Consider the following 21010-nt stretch of genomic DNA (forward strand, 5'->3'; position numbering starts at 1 on the left):
TTAGCAACACAGAACGTAAACACTGTTAAAAACAGACAAGTAGTAGTAGCGTTTTTGTCTTGCACTCATCAAAACTAGACCCAATCACTTAACCTATCAATATTTTTTGCGATATTAGGCTCCCTGCTTATAATGCTGCCTTTCTTAGATATGAATCTTCCTATACCATTACGTAATTTGTTAATACTGTGAATATTTGAGGCCACACCATAGATCTTTCGGCTATTGGTCATCTCTGTGTCCCCTTTTTCTAAAAGAAGAAAAGCTACAATGTATGTATAGATTCCTTTTGCCTAAACAGCTTTTAACAGACGCAAATGCAGAACACTATGAGGCCACGACGGCCTTAAGGTGGCTTCTGCTGTAACTTGTAGCACAGTCTGGGGTGTAATTTACACACCTAGCCTGTGAATTAAGATCGCCAGTTTACTGTTCTTGCTGCATCTCCACGACAATCACGGTCTAACTGATCAGTAATCTTTTCGCATGTTGAATAAAGTTAGTCCCTTTTGACCCCCACGTCTGCTTCTCGCATCCTGGCCATGGCGAGTGCAAAACCAGAAGTCTCAACTTCTTGTTCCCTTTTATCAATTTTATATTCTCTTGTTTCTTTGCACATTTCCCTATTCAAGGGAACCAGCATCTTTCCAAACTTATGTTAATCAGTAACATTTCTTTATGCCCAAACTATGCAAAATAAAATGTGTTTGTGGGATCATGTGTCTGATCACCACTCTGCTTTATACAGGAAGCATGCCTCAAGTCAGAAAGTAACCATGTGGAAGTCAAACTTGTATCCCAACGTTTTGTAGCTTTCCTTGCTGCACTTTTGCAAGGTGTATTGCACCAATTCACTATATAATGATACATATTTTTATTTTTGTAATCAACTAAGAAGTTTATCTTACTATTCACCACTCCATTCCTAACCGAATACCTATTCAGCTTTGATTTCAATGAAATAGTCAACTATATTTGAAGTGTCAAGACATCTGTCCACACAGCCTATGAAGAAACCAAAGCTGATAAGGAAAATCGCTTTACCAAAAAAAAAGTATAATCTTTACTAACAGCAGGCAAGGTTATTTGTTGGTTATATTAGCGGTCTAGTTATCCAGAGAACATGAATTCAAAACATTTCAAGTTTTTTCTAAATTTGGAATCAAAAAGGTAGTTATTAAAAAAATAGGTACGAAGCCATCAGGTCATGATATAAAAGTCAACTAGTTCTCTAACTTTCTTTAGAGAAGGAAACCTTGCAAGCTTACCCAGCCTGATTTATGTGCGATTCCAGTCCCACACATGACAGATGGTTTTTAACTACCCTCTGAAATGGGTTAGCAAGTGTCACAGCTCTATCAATAATTGCAAAAAACTGCAGTGGTTTAGCATTATTCTCAGGGCAGCTAGGGATCACAGCAAATTCCAGCCTTGCCGAACGTGCCCATGTGCCAAGAATGGAACAAAAAACATCTCAAATATTCAATTTGAGAATTTCAGATTGTGACTCAGTCATTCATCCATAGGATGATGGCTTTGCTGGCTAGGCCAGCATTTATTGTCTACCTCAGGGAGCAGTTAAGAGTCAACTACATTACTATGGGTCTTGAGTCACATGTAGTCCAGATCAGGTAACGACAGCAGTTTCCTTCCCTAAAAGGGCATTAGTGAACTAGCTGGGTTTTTCCGACAATCGACAATGGTTTCCTAAAAACCGAAAGAACTGCAGATGCTGTAAATCAGGAACAAAAACAGAAGTTACTAGAAAAGCTCAGCAGGTCCGCCGGCATCTATGAAGAAAACACAATCAGAGTTAGCCTTTTGGGTCCGGTGACCGTTCCTCAGAACTTAGATGCTGCCAGGCCTGCTGAGCTTTTCCAGCAACTTCTATTTTTGTTGACAATGGTTTCATGGTTATCATTAGACCCTTTACTCCAGATTTTTATTGAATTCAAGATCCACCATTTGCCGTGGCAGGATTCAAACTCGGGTCCTCAGAACATTACCTGGGTCTCTGGATTAACAGTCTAGTGGTAATACCACAAGGCTATCACCTCCCCTTAAATACAGCAATTTAAACTAAGCAATTTTGAGAGACATTTACTCCACAAGGAAATCACAACATGGCAGCTAAGACGTACAAATACATCTGTGACAGCAATAGTTATGTATATAGTTTCTACTACAGCCTTTTAAGCCTTCCCTTTGCAAAGTGCTCAGTCTTAAGTTATTTTGCGCCTCCTAAAAACTGTTCCTACAAAATTAACTAAAAAAATCTCACATTTTTCGGTAATAGCCACTTCACAAATCTCCTTGAGACGACTGATAAGAAGCTGATCAGCAACCACGAGCACGTTACAAATGAACTCCACATCTGATGATTCTGTTGGGAGAATATTTCTGTAAATAAACTTTATCAGCATTAAAATTGGTATAAACCTTAGCATAATTAAGACAGCAATTCACATCAGTAGTATGTATTCCTGATTGTTCAGAGCTTTTCATGACACAGCAATGGCACTTTAAGCAGTTTTAAGAGCCGAGGTTAACATAAAATCATAACCCGTATTTTGTTGAAATATCTCAAAATGAAATAGTTATGAGCTTTTCAATCACACCAGGCAATACAAAAAAAGTCGAGAGCTCCACCAAATTTTGAGCATTTTTTTCCCCCTAAACTGGATGGTATGAACTATTTGAATCAAGCTCAGTTGATCCACTCCCCCATCAGCTGTAAAATATTTTTATTTCTTAGTCCAGTTTGATTTGCCAATGAACCCACGGTAGGAAATTAAGTTAACGGTGGAGCAGAATTGGAATTCTTAGATTTGAGAGAATGATTGCAGTGAAAAAACAAAATGTTTCATTACCTTCTCAAGGATAACTAGGTATGACCATTACATGCTGGCCCAACCAAAGACTTCTAAATCCCATAAATGAATTATTAAAAAAACCTTGCAAAATCTTGGATGCTTTGATGAAGTCACCTCTTATTCTTCTAAATTGGAGAAAGTGCAAAACAAAAATTACTTGAACGATACCAGAACTGAGGGGATAAACTTGTAGGAAAGATCCTACAGGCTGGTGTTCTTTTTCCTACAAGACAGAAAAAAAACTGAGGAGTCACCTGATACAGGTCTTGCAAGATTATGAAAGGATTTGCTGAGGTAGTCACAGAAATGGTTTTCGCAGCACAGTGGCTCAGTGGTTAGCACTGTTGCCTCACAGCGCCAGAGACCTGAGTTCAGTTCCATCTTCAGGCGACTGTCTGTGGAGTTTGCACATTCTCCGTGTCTGCGTGGCATTCCTCCCACAGTCCAAAGATGTGCTGGTTAGGTGGATTGGCCATGCTAAATTGTCCATAGTGTTCAGGGATGTTTAGGTTAGGTGGGTTAGACATGGGAAATGCAGAGGAGGGGCGGTGTGGACTTGTTGGGCTGAATGGCCTGTTTCTACACTGTAGGGATTCTGCTTGCAAATAAAATCAAGAGCTATGATTCACGAATGGAAGACGGTGACTAATAAACCAGAAATTCAAAAAACTGTTCTACCCAGCCTGAATTCTTTGTTACTTCTAGACTCTTCTCTTCCAACACATTCAAATCTTGATCAGCCTCCCACTTTCCATACAATGAAAACTTGACGTCATCCAACCCACACCAAATTCTCTTTCCCCCATTTCCCCATGCTTGATGATCTAAATTCAATCTAGTTAAAGAAATGTTTTGATAATAAAATTTTCATTGTTATCAAAATCCTCCACAGCCTAACTCCCTCCAGTATTACAACTCTCTGAAAACTCCGTCTAACTGAAAGATTCTTGTGCATCACCATTAGTGGCCATGCCTTCAACAGTCAACACCCTAAAGCTCAAATTTCCCCCCCGAAACCTCCTAACCTTCAAGGCGCTCTTTAAAAACTACTTAGATCACCTGCCCCAGTATCTTTTTAAGCAGTTTGCTGTCAAATTTGACAGTACTCCTGGAATGAGCCCTGGGATGTTTTAGCACTGTATTATACAAGTTGTAGTTGGTAAGTATAGTTAGAATGGGGCAGCAAATAGCATTTATGCATTTCAAGATAAGCATGAGCAAGAAATGACTAAAGGATAAGTTGATGGATTTAGATGGAGAGGAGTGGGAGGAGGCTCATATGAAGCACAAACACCGGCATAGATCAATTCTTATGTGTAGCTACTTTCTAATACTTTGTAACATCATGCACTAAACTGCTGGTAGAGGGAAAAGGAAAAGCAGACATTTGAAACAAGCTTGCTATTTTTACATAAATTGTATAAGTCATGGAAAATATAGTCCCAACCTTTAACAACTGGTGCTTCATCAGTGTAAATATAATCCAAAATAACCTCCAAAATGTCAGAATGAATAGGCATTTCCAAAGCTGTGCAACAAGAAGCCTAAAGACAAAAATGCAGAGATGGAAAGATGAATGGGAAGTTGTCAAAAGGGGGTTGGTGGTGGAAGGAAGAGGTTGGGAAGGGGGAGGAAATAGAAAGAGGACAAGTTGATCAATCTTAACATTAAAAAGCATAGAATTATGTATCATTATCAACTGCTTTCAATTTCCTCTCAAAGAACCTGGCTGGAGCACGAGATATATTTGCAAATGTATGTCTTGTTAACAATTGCGTTCAGATGTTTATTTGTAATTAACACATGGGATTAAAAAGCTACTAAAAAAAGAGTAATGTAATCCAAATTCGTGAGCATCTGAAACAGTATCTATTTGACTTTACAACTTCCAAAATTACTAATATAACATTAACAAACATGTTTTTCTTAATAATGTAGAGTACAGATTATTTCAACTGATCAGAATACCTCACATTGAAATTTTCCTTTTGAGTTGAGATTACTAAGCAGGATATCAGCCTAAAACATCTGAGAAATGCACCATTCTTATTGGAACAATCATTTATCTATTTAGTTATGCAGAATCTCTTTTTAAAATAAGGTTACCATTTTCAATTAGTGCTGATTGACACCTACAGATCAGACCATTTTACTTGAATTTATTGTGGGAAAATGTGAGGTTATGCAACTTGGCAGAAAGAATAGAGGAGCGAAATATTATTTTGATGGAGAAAGACTGCAACAAGCTATAGATCAGAGGAATTTAGAAGTCCTCATACATAACAATCACAAACCAGCACAAAAGTTCAGGTGATAATAGGGAATGCAAACCAAATGTTGGCTTTTACTTCAAAGGGTATAGAGGATAAAATCAGGAAGCTCTTGCTAAAACTACATAAGGCACTAGTCAGACCACAGTAGGAAAATTGAACAGCTATGGTACCCTTATCTGAAGGCAAGCATTGCAGGCAGTCACTAAACCAGACCCTGGTATAGAGAGATTGTCTTGTGAGGATAGGCGGAATAGATTGGGACTGAACTCATTGGAGTTTTGAAGAACAAGAGGCGACCTTATTGAAACCTATAAAGATTCTTAGGCAACTTGGCAGGGTAGATGTGGAAATGTTTTTCCCCTTGTGGAAGGGACTACAAACAAATAGAATAAGCACAGATTAAGAAATTGTTCATTTAAGACAGAGGAGGAGGAATTTCTTCATTCAGAAGGCATTGAATCTATGGAATCTTCACTGTAAAGGGCGCTACAGGCTGAGAATTACAGATTTTTAATCAGTAGCAAATCAAGGGTTACGGGGAAAAGGTAGGAATGTGGGGTTGAGAATTATCAGATCAGCCATGTTCTCACTGAAAGGCGGAGCAGGTGTGATGGGTTGAATGGCCTACTTTTCTCCTACATCTTATGTTTTATATATTTCATAGCAATAATGCTCACTTTCAACAGTTTTTTTGGTCCAACTATGTTTTATTACACACAAAAAAAATTATAAATACCTCAATCCAGGCATTACTCAGCATTCTGTGAAAGTATTCTAAAAGAAAATAAACATAATTTATAAAATATTTCTGGACAGGAATGCAAACACAAGCACACACATACAGGCACATAATAAAAACAAAGAGCATCTTTACCTAGTCTTGCACATAACACACATTTGTGGCAGTCAAATTCTTTTCCATCTTCTGATCTCAAAGTTACATCACATAAATATGAACTAATAGGAAACAAAGAAAAAGTATGAATTAAAGTTTGCTTCTAGAAAATGGAGAGATGAATATAGCACGACTAGGTCTACCTGTAAAAAAAAAAGTCTCAGCGTCCTGTTTTTGCTAAATCACAATGAAATTAAATTGTAGAACAGAGACATCTGGGGATCAGGTGCATAATTCTTTGAAATTTGCAACACAGGTAGACAGGGTGGTTATGAAGGAAGGTATTTAGAATGCTTGCCGACATTGCTCAGATTTTTGAGGATAGGAGTTGGGATGCCATGTTGAGTTTGTATAGGACATTGGTGTAGCCTGTTCTGGGTTACTGTGTGCAGTTCTAGGCACTCTGCTATAGGAAGGATATTATTAAACTGGGGAGTGATCAGAAAGGATTTACCAGGATGTTGCCAGGAATGAAGGGTTTGCGCTATAAGGAAAGACTAGATAGGCTGGGACTTTTTCCACTGGAGCATAGGAGGTTGAGGGGTGACTTTAAAAAAGTTTATAAAATCATTAGGGGGCATAGATAAAGTGTATAATAAAAGGTATTTTCCCTAAGGTGGGGGGATTCAAAGCTAGGGACCATATTTTAAAGGCGAGAGGAGAAAGATTTTAAAAAGGACTTGAGGGCAACATTTTTTAAAAAAAAACACATCAAGTAGTGAACATGTGGAATTAACTGCCAAAGAAAGTGATGGATGCAGGTACAGTTGCAACATTTAAAAAGATTTGAACAAGAACATGAATAGGAAAGGTTTGGAGGGACATGGCCCAAGCGCATACAGGTGGGATTAGTTTAGTTTAGGAACAAGGTCGGTGTGGACTAATTGGACCGAATGGTCTGTTTCCCTGCTGAATGACACTTGCATTATAAAGCAGAGGCAAGCCACAGCATTATTTAATGGAACATGCTCGGGTGATTATGAATGAGGATCATTCCCGTAACAGTTTTGTTTTAAAAATTAGAATTTGTTTTCCTTATCTCCCAAATGCCAATTGTTGCTTGGGTTTCATTCCATAGGCTTTGGCACCATGCTCAAGCAATTATTCTTCAAATATTAACCTACAGCGTAACTGCCTGCTGCTTATCAGACAACATGAAGCACTGCATCATGCCGAGGTGATGCAATTAGATGTGCAAAACTAGATTGCTTTCTCCTCCTTCTCCTTCTTCAAGTGCTGGGAGAGCTGTGAAGATCAACTAGAAAGACTAGAAAATGAATGTGGGACATTTACACTTGAGTAGTTTAGCACCTTTACCCATGAAAAGCTTAAATGATTCATAACAGGGCATTATAAATAAATATTTAATACTTTTAATACTTCACTTCAAATATTTAATGCAATTTTGGCAGTGAAACTAATTACAAAGAAATAGGAAAACCATTTGAGAATGGAAATTCACCCCAATACATAAAGATTTCTAGCTAAAATGCACTTTTTTTTCCCAGTTATAAATCGAGAACTTTATTCACTAAAACTGCATGCATACATTATTTAGAAGACTTACAATCTTGAACTGTATTGCCAATCCTTCATTGCTGCTTGGTTAAAAATGTGGAACTGTTTTGCCAAGGACAATACAGATATACTTACACCATATAGAGTGTGGCAGCAATGAGGGGTGGGTAACAGATGCTGGTCTTAGCAGTGGCACACTCATCTCATGATGGAAAAGAAAAAAAATCAAGAGGAAACAAACTGCAAATCATTTTCATCTTACTTCTTTTAGCTAACAGCTGAATTTTTCTCCACATGAGAGTTAGAGGCGTCAAAGATTTTTGAGTATTCAATGTACCAAGTGTTCAAAGATTAAGCTCAAAACAAAGTTAACAAACTTTTCAAAGTTACATGCCTTAAGGCTAACACCAGAAAGGTATCATATTGCACTGAAACTCAATGAACATTTTAATGCTTTATCCTTACATTTTTTGAAGAGATAAACACTACTCCTTACCATTTCTTGCGATTAAACTTCAGTTTGTTTCCTCCTTTCTTATGTACAACTTTTATCTTCCAATTTTCCAATCTGACCCCATCTAATCTGCCAAGTGCAATATTTAAAAGTTGTTATGAAGCATCTGATCTTCCAAACACAACTTTTGAGATAAGCATGGCAATGCAACAGTCATTTAGAAATTTACAGATTTAAAATATTTAGAATTAAGAGTAACTGGGAGAAACTTGCTTCATCCTAATCAAGTTCTCTAGAAAACATTCAAAAATCAGTCTTGCTAAACATCATAGTTATCGATGATGGTGTACACAGTGGTACAAAGAAGAATTCCCTATTATTGCCTTATTTGAGGCTCGAATGAGAAAATTTACCCAGATAAGCACCTTTGAAGGCATATAAAGCAAATAAATCAAAATAAGTTGAAAAATACTGCGCATTTTTAAAAAAATAGAAACTGGCAATTTGTTCTTCTTTAAGAGAAGAAACTCTTGTCTTTGAAAATACATAAATTTTACCCTCTGAAATTGGGTTTATCCCTTAATCTTACCTTGCAGACAGACTGGCAAGACCAAACTTCTTTGCCATAGCCTGCAGCATTTTAACTGCATTAGCCTCCTCATTAAGCCCTTTGCTTTTTTTGTTGCTTTTACTTTTGGTCTTCGATTTCTTACATGGCAAATTTTCATAAACTTCAAATGCAGATTTCCCTTTCAATTCTTCACAAAAGCCGAAATTCTGCATAGATTCTTCCAAGTTGGATATTAATGGATCTTGATAAGTTACTATTTTTTCTATGCAATGGATTTTTGGTTTGTAGCCCTCAGTTAGCAAGTCACAAGTATCTGTATATATAAACTGCAAAATATAGGCAAACAAGTCAGCTTGAATCTTATCCAGAATGTACAAGTCACATCCAATTCCACCAGCTTCCGGTCGTCGGACATCTGGCATGTCAACGTGTTCTTCATCAGGAAAGAAAACCTTCCGAAAGTAGTCAGATCGCATGGCCAGGATATATTTATGGCTGTGAAAAATCTGATTGCCAACTTGACATGTGACATCGTGGATACTCTCCGTTTCAGTGGCTTCCCTGAGTAGTTTGCCAAAGTCTTCATTAAAGCTTGAGGAAGAAACACTTGGAATTTCATACAAGCTAAAAAAATAAAAAAAGCATTCCATGAAAAAGTACAAATAAGGCCAAATTAGACAGCATAGCAAATGACAGCAAACACAGGCAACTACAAGAGAGCATACATGCCAACAATGTAGGCAGATACGATGCAATGTAACACAATGTGAATACAATTATTATAAAGTACACAAATATGACTACTAAGATAGATGTATTATAACATTAATTATATAAAAGGAAATTGTTAAGTATTTGAAAAGGCAGAAAACAGTCAAACATGAACGAATTGGAAAATGAGAGTTAAGTAGATGGCAGTAACTGAACACGGAGCTGTTATGGACCAGATCAAATCTCCTCAAAATATATTAAGATAGCCTAGACACCAACTTTTACCTATTTTTAAAGGCAAGTGTAAGATGTTGTGTTCCACATGCAATTCGATTGACTTAACTACCAGGCTTGAACCAAAACACACTTTATTCTTACACTATAGTTAAAATACAAGTGCGAGGGAAGAGGGCACACGAGAGCATTTTGCTGCCGCAGGAAGAGATGTATAAGCAGCTTCCAAACCCCAACAGCCACTGAAAGCTAAAACTAAAATCCTGGTGTATGGTAGTTTGATCCCATTTTTGTGTTGCTTCAATTGTTTCATCTTAAAAAACCCAAGACCTCACAAACCATTCCTTCGTTTGGAGCAGACCTCTCGGCGCCTCTATCTCAACCTCTCATCACAAAAATAAACCAGGACAAAATACACCTCTCCAAGCCATAATATCATCGCAGCACTGACACGAACTATTGGCTGAATGATCATCTGTGCTATTATGTCTGGTGATGGTATCATGCAGAAGTTAGTGTGGAGAAAGTCTTGTATTTGTGCAATATCCTTCTTGATCTCACAACATTCCAAAATGCCTTATAACTAATGAATCACTTTTTTTGAGAAGCAAACATTGTTGAAATGTCGGAAACTAGCAGTGAATTTGCACAGAGTACGTTTCCATAAACAGTAAATGTGATAACAACCTTTGGCTCAAAATGACAAGGCTACAAACAAGGGTGATATTTCTGTGAACTTTTGGATCAGCATAGGATCAAATCTTTTAAACAAAGCACCTCTAACTTAATACAGGGATAACAAAAGACATTATTTTATTCCTCTAGAGATATTTCAGTAAGCTGGACAGTTAGAAATTTTAGGTCTGACAGCTCACATACCCCTTAAATATGACTTTGACCCAGGGAACAGCAGATTCTTTGCTGCAACCTTATTAATTCTTCATAAAGTAAGTGAGCCATGAGACTTCAACAAGGGCTTCTGCTTATCTTAAATCCCAGTCTGTCACTTTCCATTTTCCATTTCACCATCCACCCTGTTAATCTAAATATTGTCCTCACTGTGATTCAGTTAATACCCTTTCAAACAGGCAAAACAGTATCCATGATACAGCAGCTTGCCTAATTCCACTCCAAGGAGCTCACCAAAATTAAAATTAAAAACAAATACTGAAAAAAGAACAACAGAACATAACGTATAGAATTAAAATTTGAACAAATGCATTGATAACAAACCAGGCTAAGCAATCATATTCCATCATTGAAACTGTTTATCTTGAGAATTTAATGAAACTATTCCATATTTCTACTCATATATTTGAGTCTTTCTGGAAAAAAACATGCTGTCAAAATGTTTCATCTTGCATTCATCAGGACAGGTGCAAGAATGTCAAATTCTAAAGGATGCAACAGTTTACTCACCAGGGAACTAAAGTATTTTAGGGGAGATAGAGAAAACTATTCCTTCTACTACAGAAAATTCAATACAAAGGGTGTATAATCTTTAAAATAAAGTTAGATCAGTTAGAAATAAATTAAGCACCACTTTTTCTGATAAAAAGAATATGTAAAGTCTGGAATACCTGACCACGAAAGGAATGTACAGCAAAAGGTATGTGAAGTCCTAACAGCATGATATATCAGGGAAACTGTGCCTTAAGCTGACTATCCAACTCTTGTTTCTATGCGCAATACTTCCTTACAGATGATTATTCCTACTTGTCATTTTAGTACATTGAGAAAAAGATGAATTTTGAAGTCAACCCAAATTACAATACTTCATGATTACCAGCTATCTCGAGAGCTGGTTATTAGAATATTCACAATCTAAATGTGTATAAAGACAGAAGGCAGGCAAGCAAGTAAGTGGATTTCCTTCTATTCTTTTTATCCTTCCGGTCAATGTAATTCATGCAATGCTACCTGTGACAAACTAAAGACTTACCTAGTTTTAGGGTCAGATTGTAGAATAGCAAAATTGCGCCCATTCAAATCCACGGTAGCAGAAACAGCACGGTGAACACAAGGAAGCTTTTCAAGTTTAATCCTTTCATAGAAGCTGTTGCTCATTCCAGTTGTGTTAACAAAATGATCCAAAGGGTTTTGCAGAGAATTTGACAATTCCTCTATAAAAACAAGAAAACCAGTTCACGCAATAACATACTTCCAGTACCAAACGAAACTCAAACTTACCCGGGGATGGGGGGAGGCGTCAGGTATTATACAAATTCCGTCGCATGGAAAAATTGATATATAGTGCGAATAAAATTGAGATTTCACCAGTTCAAATACATAGTAGGCAATCTTTTAAACCAGGACAACAAAACATGGTAATCTGGATATTAAAACAATCCACTGTGACAAACAGACATCAACTTCTAAAGTGGAAATGTAAAATAGGAAAACTAAATTCTTTTTCAATAATTCCTTTCTTTCCACCACTAATCTGTAAAGAAAGAAAACAAATATCTCAAACTATAACCATCCACACCACCAACTACCTTTGACAAAAAACATGCCTGCAAGAAAAAAAACAAGCATTTAAGTACGTAGTATCTCCTAGTTTTATTACCCTAAACACATGCAATGATTGATACAGCTATATCTCATTTTAAGTATGCCCAAATGGAGATGTTTCTCTTGTGTAGTTTAAAAGGTTACTATCCAGTTATTCATTTTATATACCTATCTTGCTACAAAATATTTGCAAACCCATACAAAACATCTTTTTTGAACTGTCCACACTGTGACAAGTTGAGTGAATCAATGTTTTCTTCTTCCCCAAACATCTGGTTTAAGTTAAGTTTGGTCTACATAAATATGCTGAGTATTTCTTGGAGATGTTTTTTGTAGCAAAGTGAAACTTGTTCCCTTTGATTTTTTGCCACATCACACAATTGTTGTGGGGCAAAAGGTGGCCGTTTGGACCATCACGTTTGCACTGGCTCTCAGCAGTTTAACACAGCGCCACTCTCCTGCTTTTTCCCCCAAAGCCATGCACAAATGTTTCTACTTCAAATGTTCAACGTCCTCCTGAATGTCTCAATTGAACCTGCCTCCACCACACATCCAGGCAATCCTCTATCATCATGACCTGGCTTCGTAGATAAAGACAGATGCAGGGTATTAATTTAACATCTGTCGGATGGCATAGTCACCATTGCAGTAGTTTCTCTAGAGAGGGGGTGGGGGGGAAGGAAGGAAGGCAGGAAGGCAGGAAGGAAAGAAACCTGGCATTGAGATTCCAAAGCAGAGAGAGAGTGGTGTTGGTGTGTGTGTATGGAACGAGCTGTCACAGTAAGTGCAGGCAGGTATAATTACAACATTTACAAAGGCATCTGGATGGATATATGAACAGGAAGAGATTGGAGGGCTATGGACCAAATGCTGACAAATGGGACCAGGTCAGATTGAGATGTCTGGCCAGCACGGACGAATTGGCCTGAAGGGTCCATTTCTGTGCTGTAAGATTATGTTCTTCTTGCTTTCTTCGCCCTTCCAAAATGCATCACCTCACACTTTTCAGGATTAAAATCTACTTGCCACTGTCTAACCTATTTGACCAGTCCATCTATACAATCCTGTAGTCCAAGACTTCCATCCTCATGACTTACCATACCAATTTTCGCATCATCTGTGAATTTACTGATCATACCTCCTTCATTCATGTCTGGATCATTAGGATACACAACAAACAGCAAGGGACCCAGCACTGAATCCTGCGGTATGCCAATGGACACAAGCTTCCAGTCACAAAAACACTGACCATCACCCTCTGCTTCCTGCCACTTAGTCAATTTTGGACCCAATTTGTCAAATTGCTCTAGATCCCATGGCTCTTGATTCTTAACCACTCTGCCATGCAAGACCTTGGTCAAAAGTCTTACTCAAGTCCATGTAGACATGAAGCGTGTGACCCTCATCTGCATTGCCAGTTACCACCTTGAAAAGTTCAATCACATTTGCTGGCATGATCTCCCACTTACAAAACCATCTTAACTATCCTTGATTAATCCTCACCTCTCCAAGTAGAGATTAATACTGCCCCTCAGATTTTATTCAATTGTTTCCCTGCCACAGATGTTAGACTCACTGGTTCATAGTCTCCTGGCTTATTCCTACCATCCTTCGCGATGAATGAAACCACATGGATCATCCTGTAGTACTCTGGCACCACTTCTTTGACCAGAGAGGATTTGAAAATTAATGTCAGAGCCCCTGTAATTGCCTCTCACATCAGGTTGAGATATGTCTCATCTGGGCCCAGGATTGGAGGTTATTGAATCAAATATGAAGAGTACTCTCACTAACACTCAGGGGTGGTGGGGTGGGCTTCATACAGACTACCATCCACATTAAGACATGTAACATCTGCATTTACAACACATATGCTTAAAGGATAACCAATTACACAGACACCAGTTTGAGATGTTAAAAAAAAACACAATGCATTCATCAAATAACTTCATAAATCAGAGTCACAGAATCCCTACAGTGTGGAAAGAGGCCAGCCTATTGAGTCTACACTGCACCTTCGAAGAGCACCCCAGTCCACTACCATATCCCCATAGCCCCACATTTACCAGGCCAATCTACCTAACCTGCACATCTTTGGACTGTGGGAGGAAACTAGAGCACCTGGAGGAAACCTGTGCAGACACGGGGAGAATGTCCAAACTTCACACAGACAGACAGTCACCCACATTTCTTGGCACTGTGAAGCAGCAGGGCTAACCACTGAGCCGCCAGCCTAGACAGACATACTCCTGGATTAACTTTGACTGACATTTAACTTAAACTCACTTAAGGAAATTAATCACAAAGAGCAACAAGGTTGTAGTCTTTACCTTTTTTTTCCAAATTTGTTTTTTCTGCTCCTGCCCAGTGTCCCGTAAACCCATCGCCATCTTGTGTTACAAAAATCATTTCATGTTTGCTCAAAGCAATGTCTGACACGAAGACCTGACGGCCATAAGCCCACCGACACTGTTTAATGAAGCAGCTTGAAGATCGCCAACAAAACACCTGGTAGGGAAGAAGGAAATTGAAACAAATAGTCAGCTTATAAGTGAAAAACAATGAAAATATTATCAGAAATTGATTATCCCCATTGGATAAACAAAGACAAAGACAAAGAAAAGATAAGACAATCAGCAAAATAAGAAAACAGCACTTTATAGCTTTGAGCAGGCTTCTTTGTAGCATTTAAGCTGCACAATCTTTAAGCTTCAAAATCCCACTGTTTTTTTTGTCTCCAGACAGACTATTGCACACAACATGGCAGGGGAGCAACGAAGAGAAACAGAGTCTTTAACTGGGTCTGTGAAGTGAGTAGTCATTACAGAAGCTGAAAGATGTACAAGTTCAAGTCCTTTCAGAAAAAGAAAACAAATTAGTGAAGAGCTCCCATCTTCAAAATTCCACCTTCTTCCCAAGTCAGAAAAAGGTCAGGACTTCTTACATCTAAAGTATGCTGAAAAATAAAGCTCTCCATTCCATACTGAGTAATTACATTACTGACTGAAACTAGAAGCAAGCTATATTGGCCATCTTACCAATGCTGGTGCTCTACTACATCATTCTATGAAATCATCCTACTGCCCTACTCCTCTTTGGTAGTTGTACCCGTTTGAATTATGTATCCAATGCTCCATGAAAAAGATAGAATTGTCTCTGCCTCAAAATCAATACCAATGACAAGCTATTCTCCAACAGTGCAAGTCGTCCCAACATCTCCATCTACTTCAATTACCTTCTGAGTTATAGGTTGAGAGGGGCATTGTTTGAACATAGAACATAGAACATTACAGCGCAGTACTGGCCCTTCGGCCCTCGATGTTGCGCCGACCTGTGAAACCAATCTGAAGCCCATCTAACCTAAACTATTCCATTATCATCCATATGTTTATCCAATGACCATTTAAATGCCCTTAAAGTGGGCGAGTCTACTATTTTTGCAGGCAGGGCATTCCACGCCCTTACTACTCTCTGAGTAAAGAACCTACCTCTGACATCTGTCCTATATCTATCACCCCTCAATTTAAAGCTATGTCCCCTCGTGCTAGCCATCACCATCCGAGGAAAAAGGCTCCCACTGTCCACCCTATCTAATCCTCTGATCATCTTGTATGTCTCTATCAAGTCACCTCTTAACCTTCTTCTCTCTAACAAAAACAGCCTCAAGACCCTCAGCCTTTCCTCATAAGACCTTCCCTCCATACCAGGCAACATCCTGGTAAATCTCCTCTGCACCCTTTCCAATGCTTCCACATCCTTCCCACAATGCGGTGACCAGAACTGTACACAATACTCCAAGTGCGGCCGCACCAGAGTTTTGTACAGCTGCAACATGACCTCACGGCTCCGAAACTCAATCCCTCTACCAATAAAACCTAGCATACTGTACGCCTTCTTAACAACGCTATCAACCTGGGTGGCAACTTTCAGTGATCTATGCACATGGACACCGAGATATCTCTGCTCATCCACACTACCAAGAATCTTACCATTAGCCCAGTACTCTGTATTCCTGTTACTCCTTCCAAAGTGAATCACCTCACACTTTTCCACATTAAACTCCATTTGCCACCTCTCAGCCCAGCTCTGCAGCTTATCTATGTCCCTCTGTAACCTGCAACATCCTTCCACACTATCCACAACTCCACCAACTTTTGTGTCATCTGCAAATTTACTAACCCATCCTTCTACGCCCTCATCCAGGTCATTTATAAAAATGACAAACAGCAGTGGCCCCAAAACAGATCCTTGAGGTACACCACTAGTAACTGAACTCCAGGATGAACATTTCCCATCAACCACCACCCTCTGTCTTCTTACAGCTAGCCAATTTCTGATCCAAATGTTTTTGCAAATGTTTTCAGTGTTCAGCTCCATTTGCAACTTTTGTCAATCAGAAGTTAATTGATAATGAACTTCTCTTCAGCTGTAGAGCTCAGCTTAATAGACCTCTGATCTGTTAATTTTCCACTTTCATCTATTGATAACATGTTAAACGTGGAGTTATTTCCAATTCTCCCATCTTCTCATAATCCATTGGGCTCTGCAATTCCTTTGGCACCAGTGTTGAGCGACAGTAGGGCCATAATCCCTTGGAGACTGATGACTTTTAAAAAGATATTTGAAGTTTCAGCTACAACAGTATTCCAAGTTAAATGCTGTATTGCAATAATCAAAGTAAAAAGCAGCACCGATTAAACACTACTTCTGTAGGCAATTTATACTTTCTAACTAAGACACAAGAAATAGGAACAGGAACTGGAACAGGCTGTTTGGCACCTCGAGGCTGCTCTGCCAAAGTATCCTGAAAGATCTGACACTCCTTAGGTCCATTTTTCTGTCCTTTGCCCATAACCCTGATTCCTCAACTGATCAAGAACCTGGGTTCAAGCCCCAGCTGAACAGGTTGTTTCAAAAGATCCAGAGGCATCGCTTACTAAGTAATGGCAGAGGCAAAATAATCCAAACCAGAATATATTCTGTACTTTTGCTTCCCTCAAAACTACATTCCAATTAATGCTCAATATGAAAAATTACTGATTTATCACATACTGGAGAGCAATATGTTATGAGCAGCATGAAGTAAACTTTGTCTTGTTGAACCTAAAGTCCAAAAAGTCAAAAGGTCCCAAAGATAATGATGATAATTTGTCCATTTATTACCAGAGAGAATATCAATCCTAATCTTTGATATACTTATGTGATCAGAGTTTTCCTTTGTCTATTTGCACACACATTTGACAGTTGCTCCTGACCAGAATTTATTACAACTATTTGCCCCTTTTTTTTTGTCTCTTTACCTCCACTTTGCCCCTCTCTTGTAACCTTGCCTTTGTTACTTGGTCTTGCTCCCTTTGATTTCTCCCCTGCCTGGGACTTAATAATTATAAATATCTCTTCAAGCATTCATCATGCCTCGATATTCCTACTGACCTGTGTTCACGATTTTGGTTTCACTTGGATAAGCTGCAGCTTCACTCAGTATCACTTTTTGCTTTTGCCAAAGGGCCACTGAGGCACAGCACATCCAATTGCCTTATTCTCCACTGTTGTTGACCTTCCCATGCCCACTCAGGGCAATCATGTCAACTTCCTGTCACATTTACTCCTTCCACCTTCAACGTCATAGGCTCTGTCTCTCCAACTTCACACATAACCGCTCTGTTGCTCGAGTCTCAATCACAAAGGAAAAGCTATCATGTTACGTTCTTGTATCTATCAGCAACTACACCTTCTCCCATAAGTCAACTGCAAAAAGAACTCCCAAAATTCCTAAACATCTAGCTTTTGGCCATCTATTCGACTAAATTTAGTCAAGAATCTCCTCTGTCACAGCCCAACTTCCAATTTTGATGCTATTACCACCCTCACTCCCAGAAGACCCCTCACCTGGTCATTCCAATGAAGTACCTTGGAACATTTTACTATGTTAAATACACTACAGGAATGGAAACTGTTATTTAGACAGAAAATAATTACACGGTGGTAGAAATCATTTAACAAGCAATTAGTGGGACCTTACAATTCTAAGCAATCTCAATTCATACTAGCATATTTTCATTGAATCGCTGATGTAGCTTTTTATGCATAATAAACCTCTTGGGCATCACATCAAACGTGCCACGCTGTTCGGTATAGATTTGGTATAGAAGCATTCATACTTTGATGATAGGAGTATAACGTCTTCAAAATCAAAAACTTTGTTTTAGCGGTAAGATGCTAAACTATGCTGAAGCCACCAGATGGCATCCAACACAAACAAACAAACAACGCAAACAAATTTCAGTGGCGAAAACTGAAAAGCCTTTATTTTAAAAGTTCAAACAAAACAGATAATTATTTCCCTCCAGCTCTAGAAATATCATATACATCGTCATTTTAAACAAAAAAAAAATTGTACAAGTACAGGTAAAAATGGATTCACATAAAACTGGCTAAACCAAACTGCTGTCCCAAGAAATGCAGTCCACACCAGAGAGTTCTTTGCATTGTTTTCTTCCCTGTCACTAAGATCATTTTTCTCCCAACATTAAGGCAAAAGACTTCACTCAAGCGAAGGCAGTTCAGGTTCCAACAATGATATATACAAATTTGTCTCAGTTCATTTTATGATGAAACTATCACAATGACCACAAGAGGGTGAACATGATCAGCAATTTTCCAATTCCTCAAGGAACCTTTGCTTATATTTCACTCACCGCTCCTCACAATATGGCAGCAGCTAACAGTGAAAAAGAAAATTAAACAAGTGAGTGAATATTAGGCATCGAACTATATGCTGCCCATCATGGAAGCATGGAAGGTAAAGAAAAAGTCATTCACAACAAGTCTTTTTTTTTCCCATTCATGGGATGTGGGTGTCACCGAATGAACCTGCAATTGTTGCCCGTTCCTAGTTGCTCTTAGGGGTGATGGTGAGCTGCTTTCTTGAAGTCCATTTGATGTAGATACACCTACAGTGCTGTTACGGATGGGAGTTCCAGGATTTTGATCCAGCAACAGGGATATATTTCCACGTCAGAATGGTGAACAGCATTATGGGGAAATTGCAGGTATTGTGTTCCTGTATATCTGCTGCCTTTGCCTTTCTATTTGCTAGTAATCATGGGTTGAGAAGGTGGTGATGTCTAGGGGGTCTTAGTGAATTTATGCATTGACTTGAAAAATTGAGCAATTGCCATTTTAGTGGGTAAAGTGTTCATCTGTGCTAAGGCCATTAGGTGGTCCCCACAACACTGTTCTTTTCAATCCCAGATATACAGGGCTGGACAAAACAAATCCTAAAGCTTGAAATAACCAGTTCCTTCCAATCAATGTTGCACATGCTGAATGACTTGAAATTCAAACTTTCAAAGTATTGAAAGGGAACATTTAATTACAAAATGATTGGATTTCTCACATCCGTATGTTGTAAACTACTTGTCAGCCACTATCACCTAATAGTCTCACATTCTAGTATTTTTCCAAGCATATCATATGCAGCATATCAACAGCAAATACCAGATGGCATTAAAACTCTCTCATTCTGTGCCAACAACTGCTATTGTCTCCAAATGAGCCAATTAAAGAATTGCATCATCTCTAAGGATATAAATGTTCAGTTTCTTTAATTTCTTGGTCACAAAACCAGGTATAAAAGGTTTAAAGTTACATTCATACAATTTGTGAAAAAAGAAATCAGAATACTGCTTAATCTTCAAAATTATTCCTAAGTATTTTGAAGAAAACGTCACAGCAAAATCGTTACATTCAACTATGACTGACCATTTGAAGCAATAATACACAAAATATGTTGAATATTTCATGAATATTTGCCCCCTCACAATAATCAGTACTTGAACCTACATCTATAGCTTTGTTTCAATATCATGTCTCTTCAAATCTAGAGATGAAGGAGTCGTCAGTGGACTGAAGCGTTATCTCTATCGGTTTCCCCACAAATGCTGGTGGAGCTGCACAGTTTCTCTAGTATTTTCTGTTTTTATTTAATTGTTAGTTGTTCCCTGGATGACCTAGGCATGGCTACATTTATTTCCCATCATTATTTGCACTCAGGTGCTGTTCAAGCAAGTGTATGCATGACTGAATGGCATGCAAATCTACTTCAGAGGGTACTAGAACGCAACCAGTTGGATCATATATGGTCACACAAAATCAGGACAAGAGCAGGCCATTAAGTCCCTCAGGCCTGCTCTGCCATTTAATAAGATCACGGTTGATCTGATCATAACCTTAGTTCCGCATTCCCACCTACACCGGATAAACCTTCACCCCTTTGTTTAAAAAGGCTATCTACCTTTGCCTTAAATATATTTAAGGATTCTTCTTGCACAACCTTTTCACACAGAATTCAAAACCTCAGGAGCCTGAGAGAAAAGTTTGCCCTCATCAGTCTTAAACGGGCGACTCATTTTTAAACAGCGACCCCCAGTTCTAGATTCCACCACAAAAGGAAACATTTCTCTCCACATCTAACCCATCAAGACCCTTCTGGATCTTTAACATTTCAATCAAATCACTTCTTACTCCTCTAAACTCCAGTGAATACAAGAAAAGGTTGAGCAGGCTTGGCTTATCAACCACCCGCATTATTATCCCAGTAAATCTACCCTGAACTGTCTCCAATTCATTTACATCCTTCCTTAAAAAGAAAGCTGACTAATATTATGAGCAGTACTGCAAATGCCATCTCACCAAGGCCCTGTATAACCGAAGCACACATTACTGAGTTTTGTACTTAAATTTACCTCACAATAAATAACATTCTATTAACCTTCCCAGTTAACAGTAAGATTAGAGACTGGTATGCCTATGAACAGCATGTATTCCAACAGTTAGTCTTAGTATGTAATAAACAGTGTTATAACCAAGTCCAAACCTGAAGCCCATTTTTGGCTCAGAGATAGTAGGAACTGCAGATGCTGGAGAATCCGAGACAACAAGGTGCAGGGCTGGATGAACACAGCA

General features: G+C 38.5%; 1 protein-coding gene across 3 annotated transcripts in view; it reads right to left on the reverse strand.

Annotated features, from left to right (window-relative positions):
• The window catches only part of ibtk (inhibitor of Bruton agammaglobulinemia tyrosine kinase), a 131673-nt gene that overhangs the window by 57931 nt on the left and 52732 nt on the right, over positions 1-21010 (reverse strand). For all 3 annotated transcript variants that reach the window (XM_048596723.1, XM_048596724.1, XM_020528205.2), the window contains exons 10-17: positions 14374-14551; positions 11472-11652; positions 8603-9208; positions 8056-8142; positions 6021-6103; positions 5883-5920; positions 4321-4417; positions 2282-2383 (exon numbers count right to left, since the gene is read on the reverse strand). In XM_048596723.1, coding sequence (XP_048452680.1) covers positions 2282-2383; positions 4321-4417; positions 5883-5920; positions 6021-6103; positions 8056-8142; positions 8603-9208; positions 11472-11652; positions 14374-14551 — 1372 coding nt within the window. The remainder of the gene's footprint in view (positions 1-2281; positions 2384-4320; positions 4418-5882; positions 5921-6020; positions 6104-8055; positions 8143-8602; positions 9209-11471; positions 11653-14373; positions 14552-21010) is intronic.

The sequence above is a fragment of the Rhincodon typus genome, chromosome 5 (genome assembly GCF_021869965.1).
Source record: "Rhincodon typus isolate 14 chromosome 5, sRhiTyp1.1, whole genome shotgun sequence".
Classification (NCBI taxonomy): Eukaryota; Metazoa; Chordata; class Chondrichthyes; order Orectolobiformes; family Rhincodontidae; genus Rhincodon; species Rhincodon typus.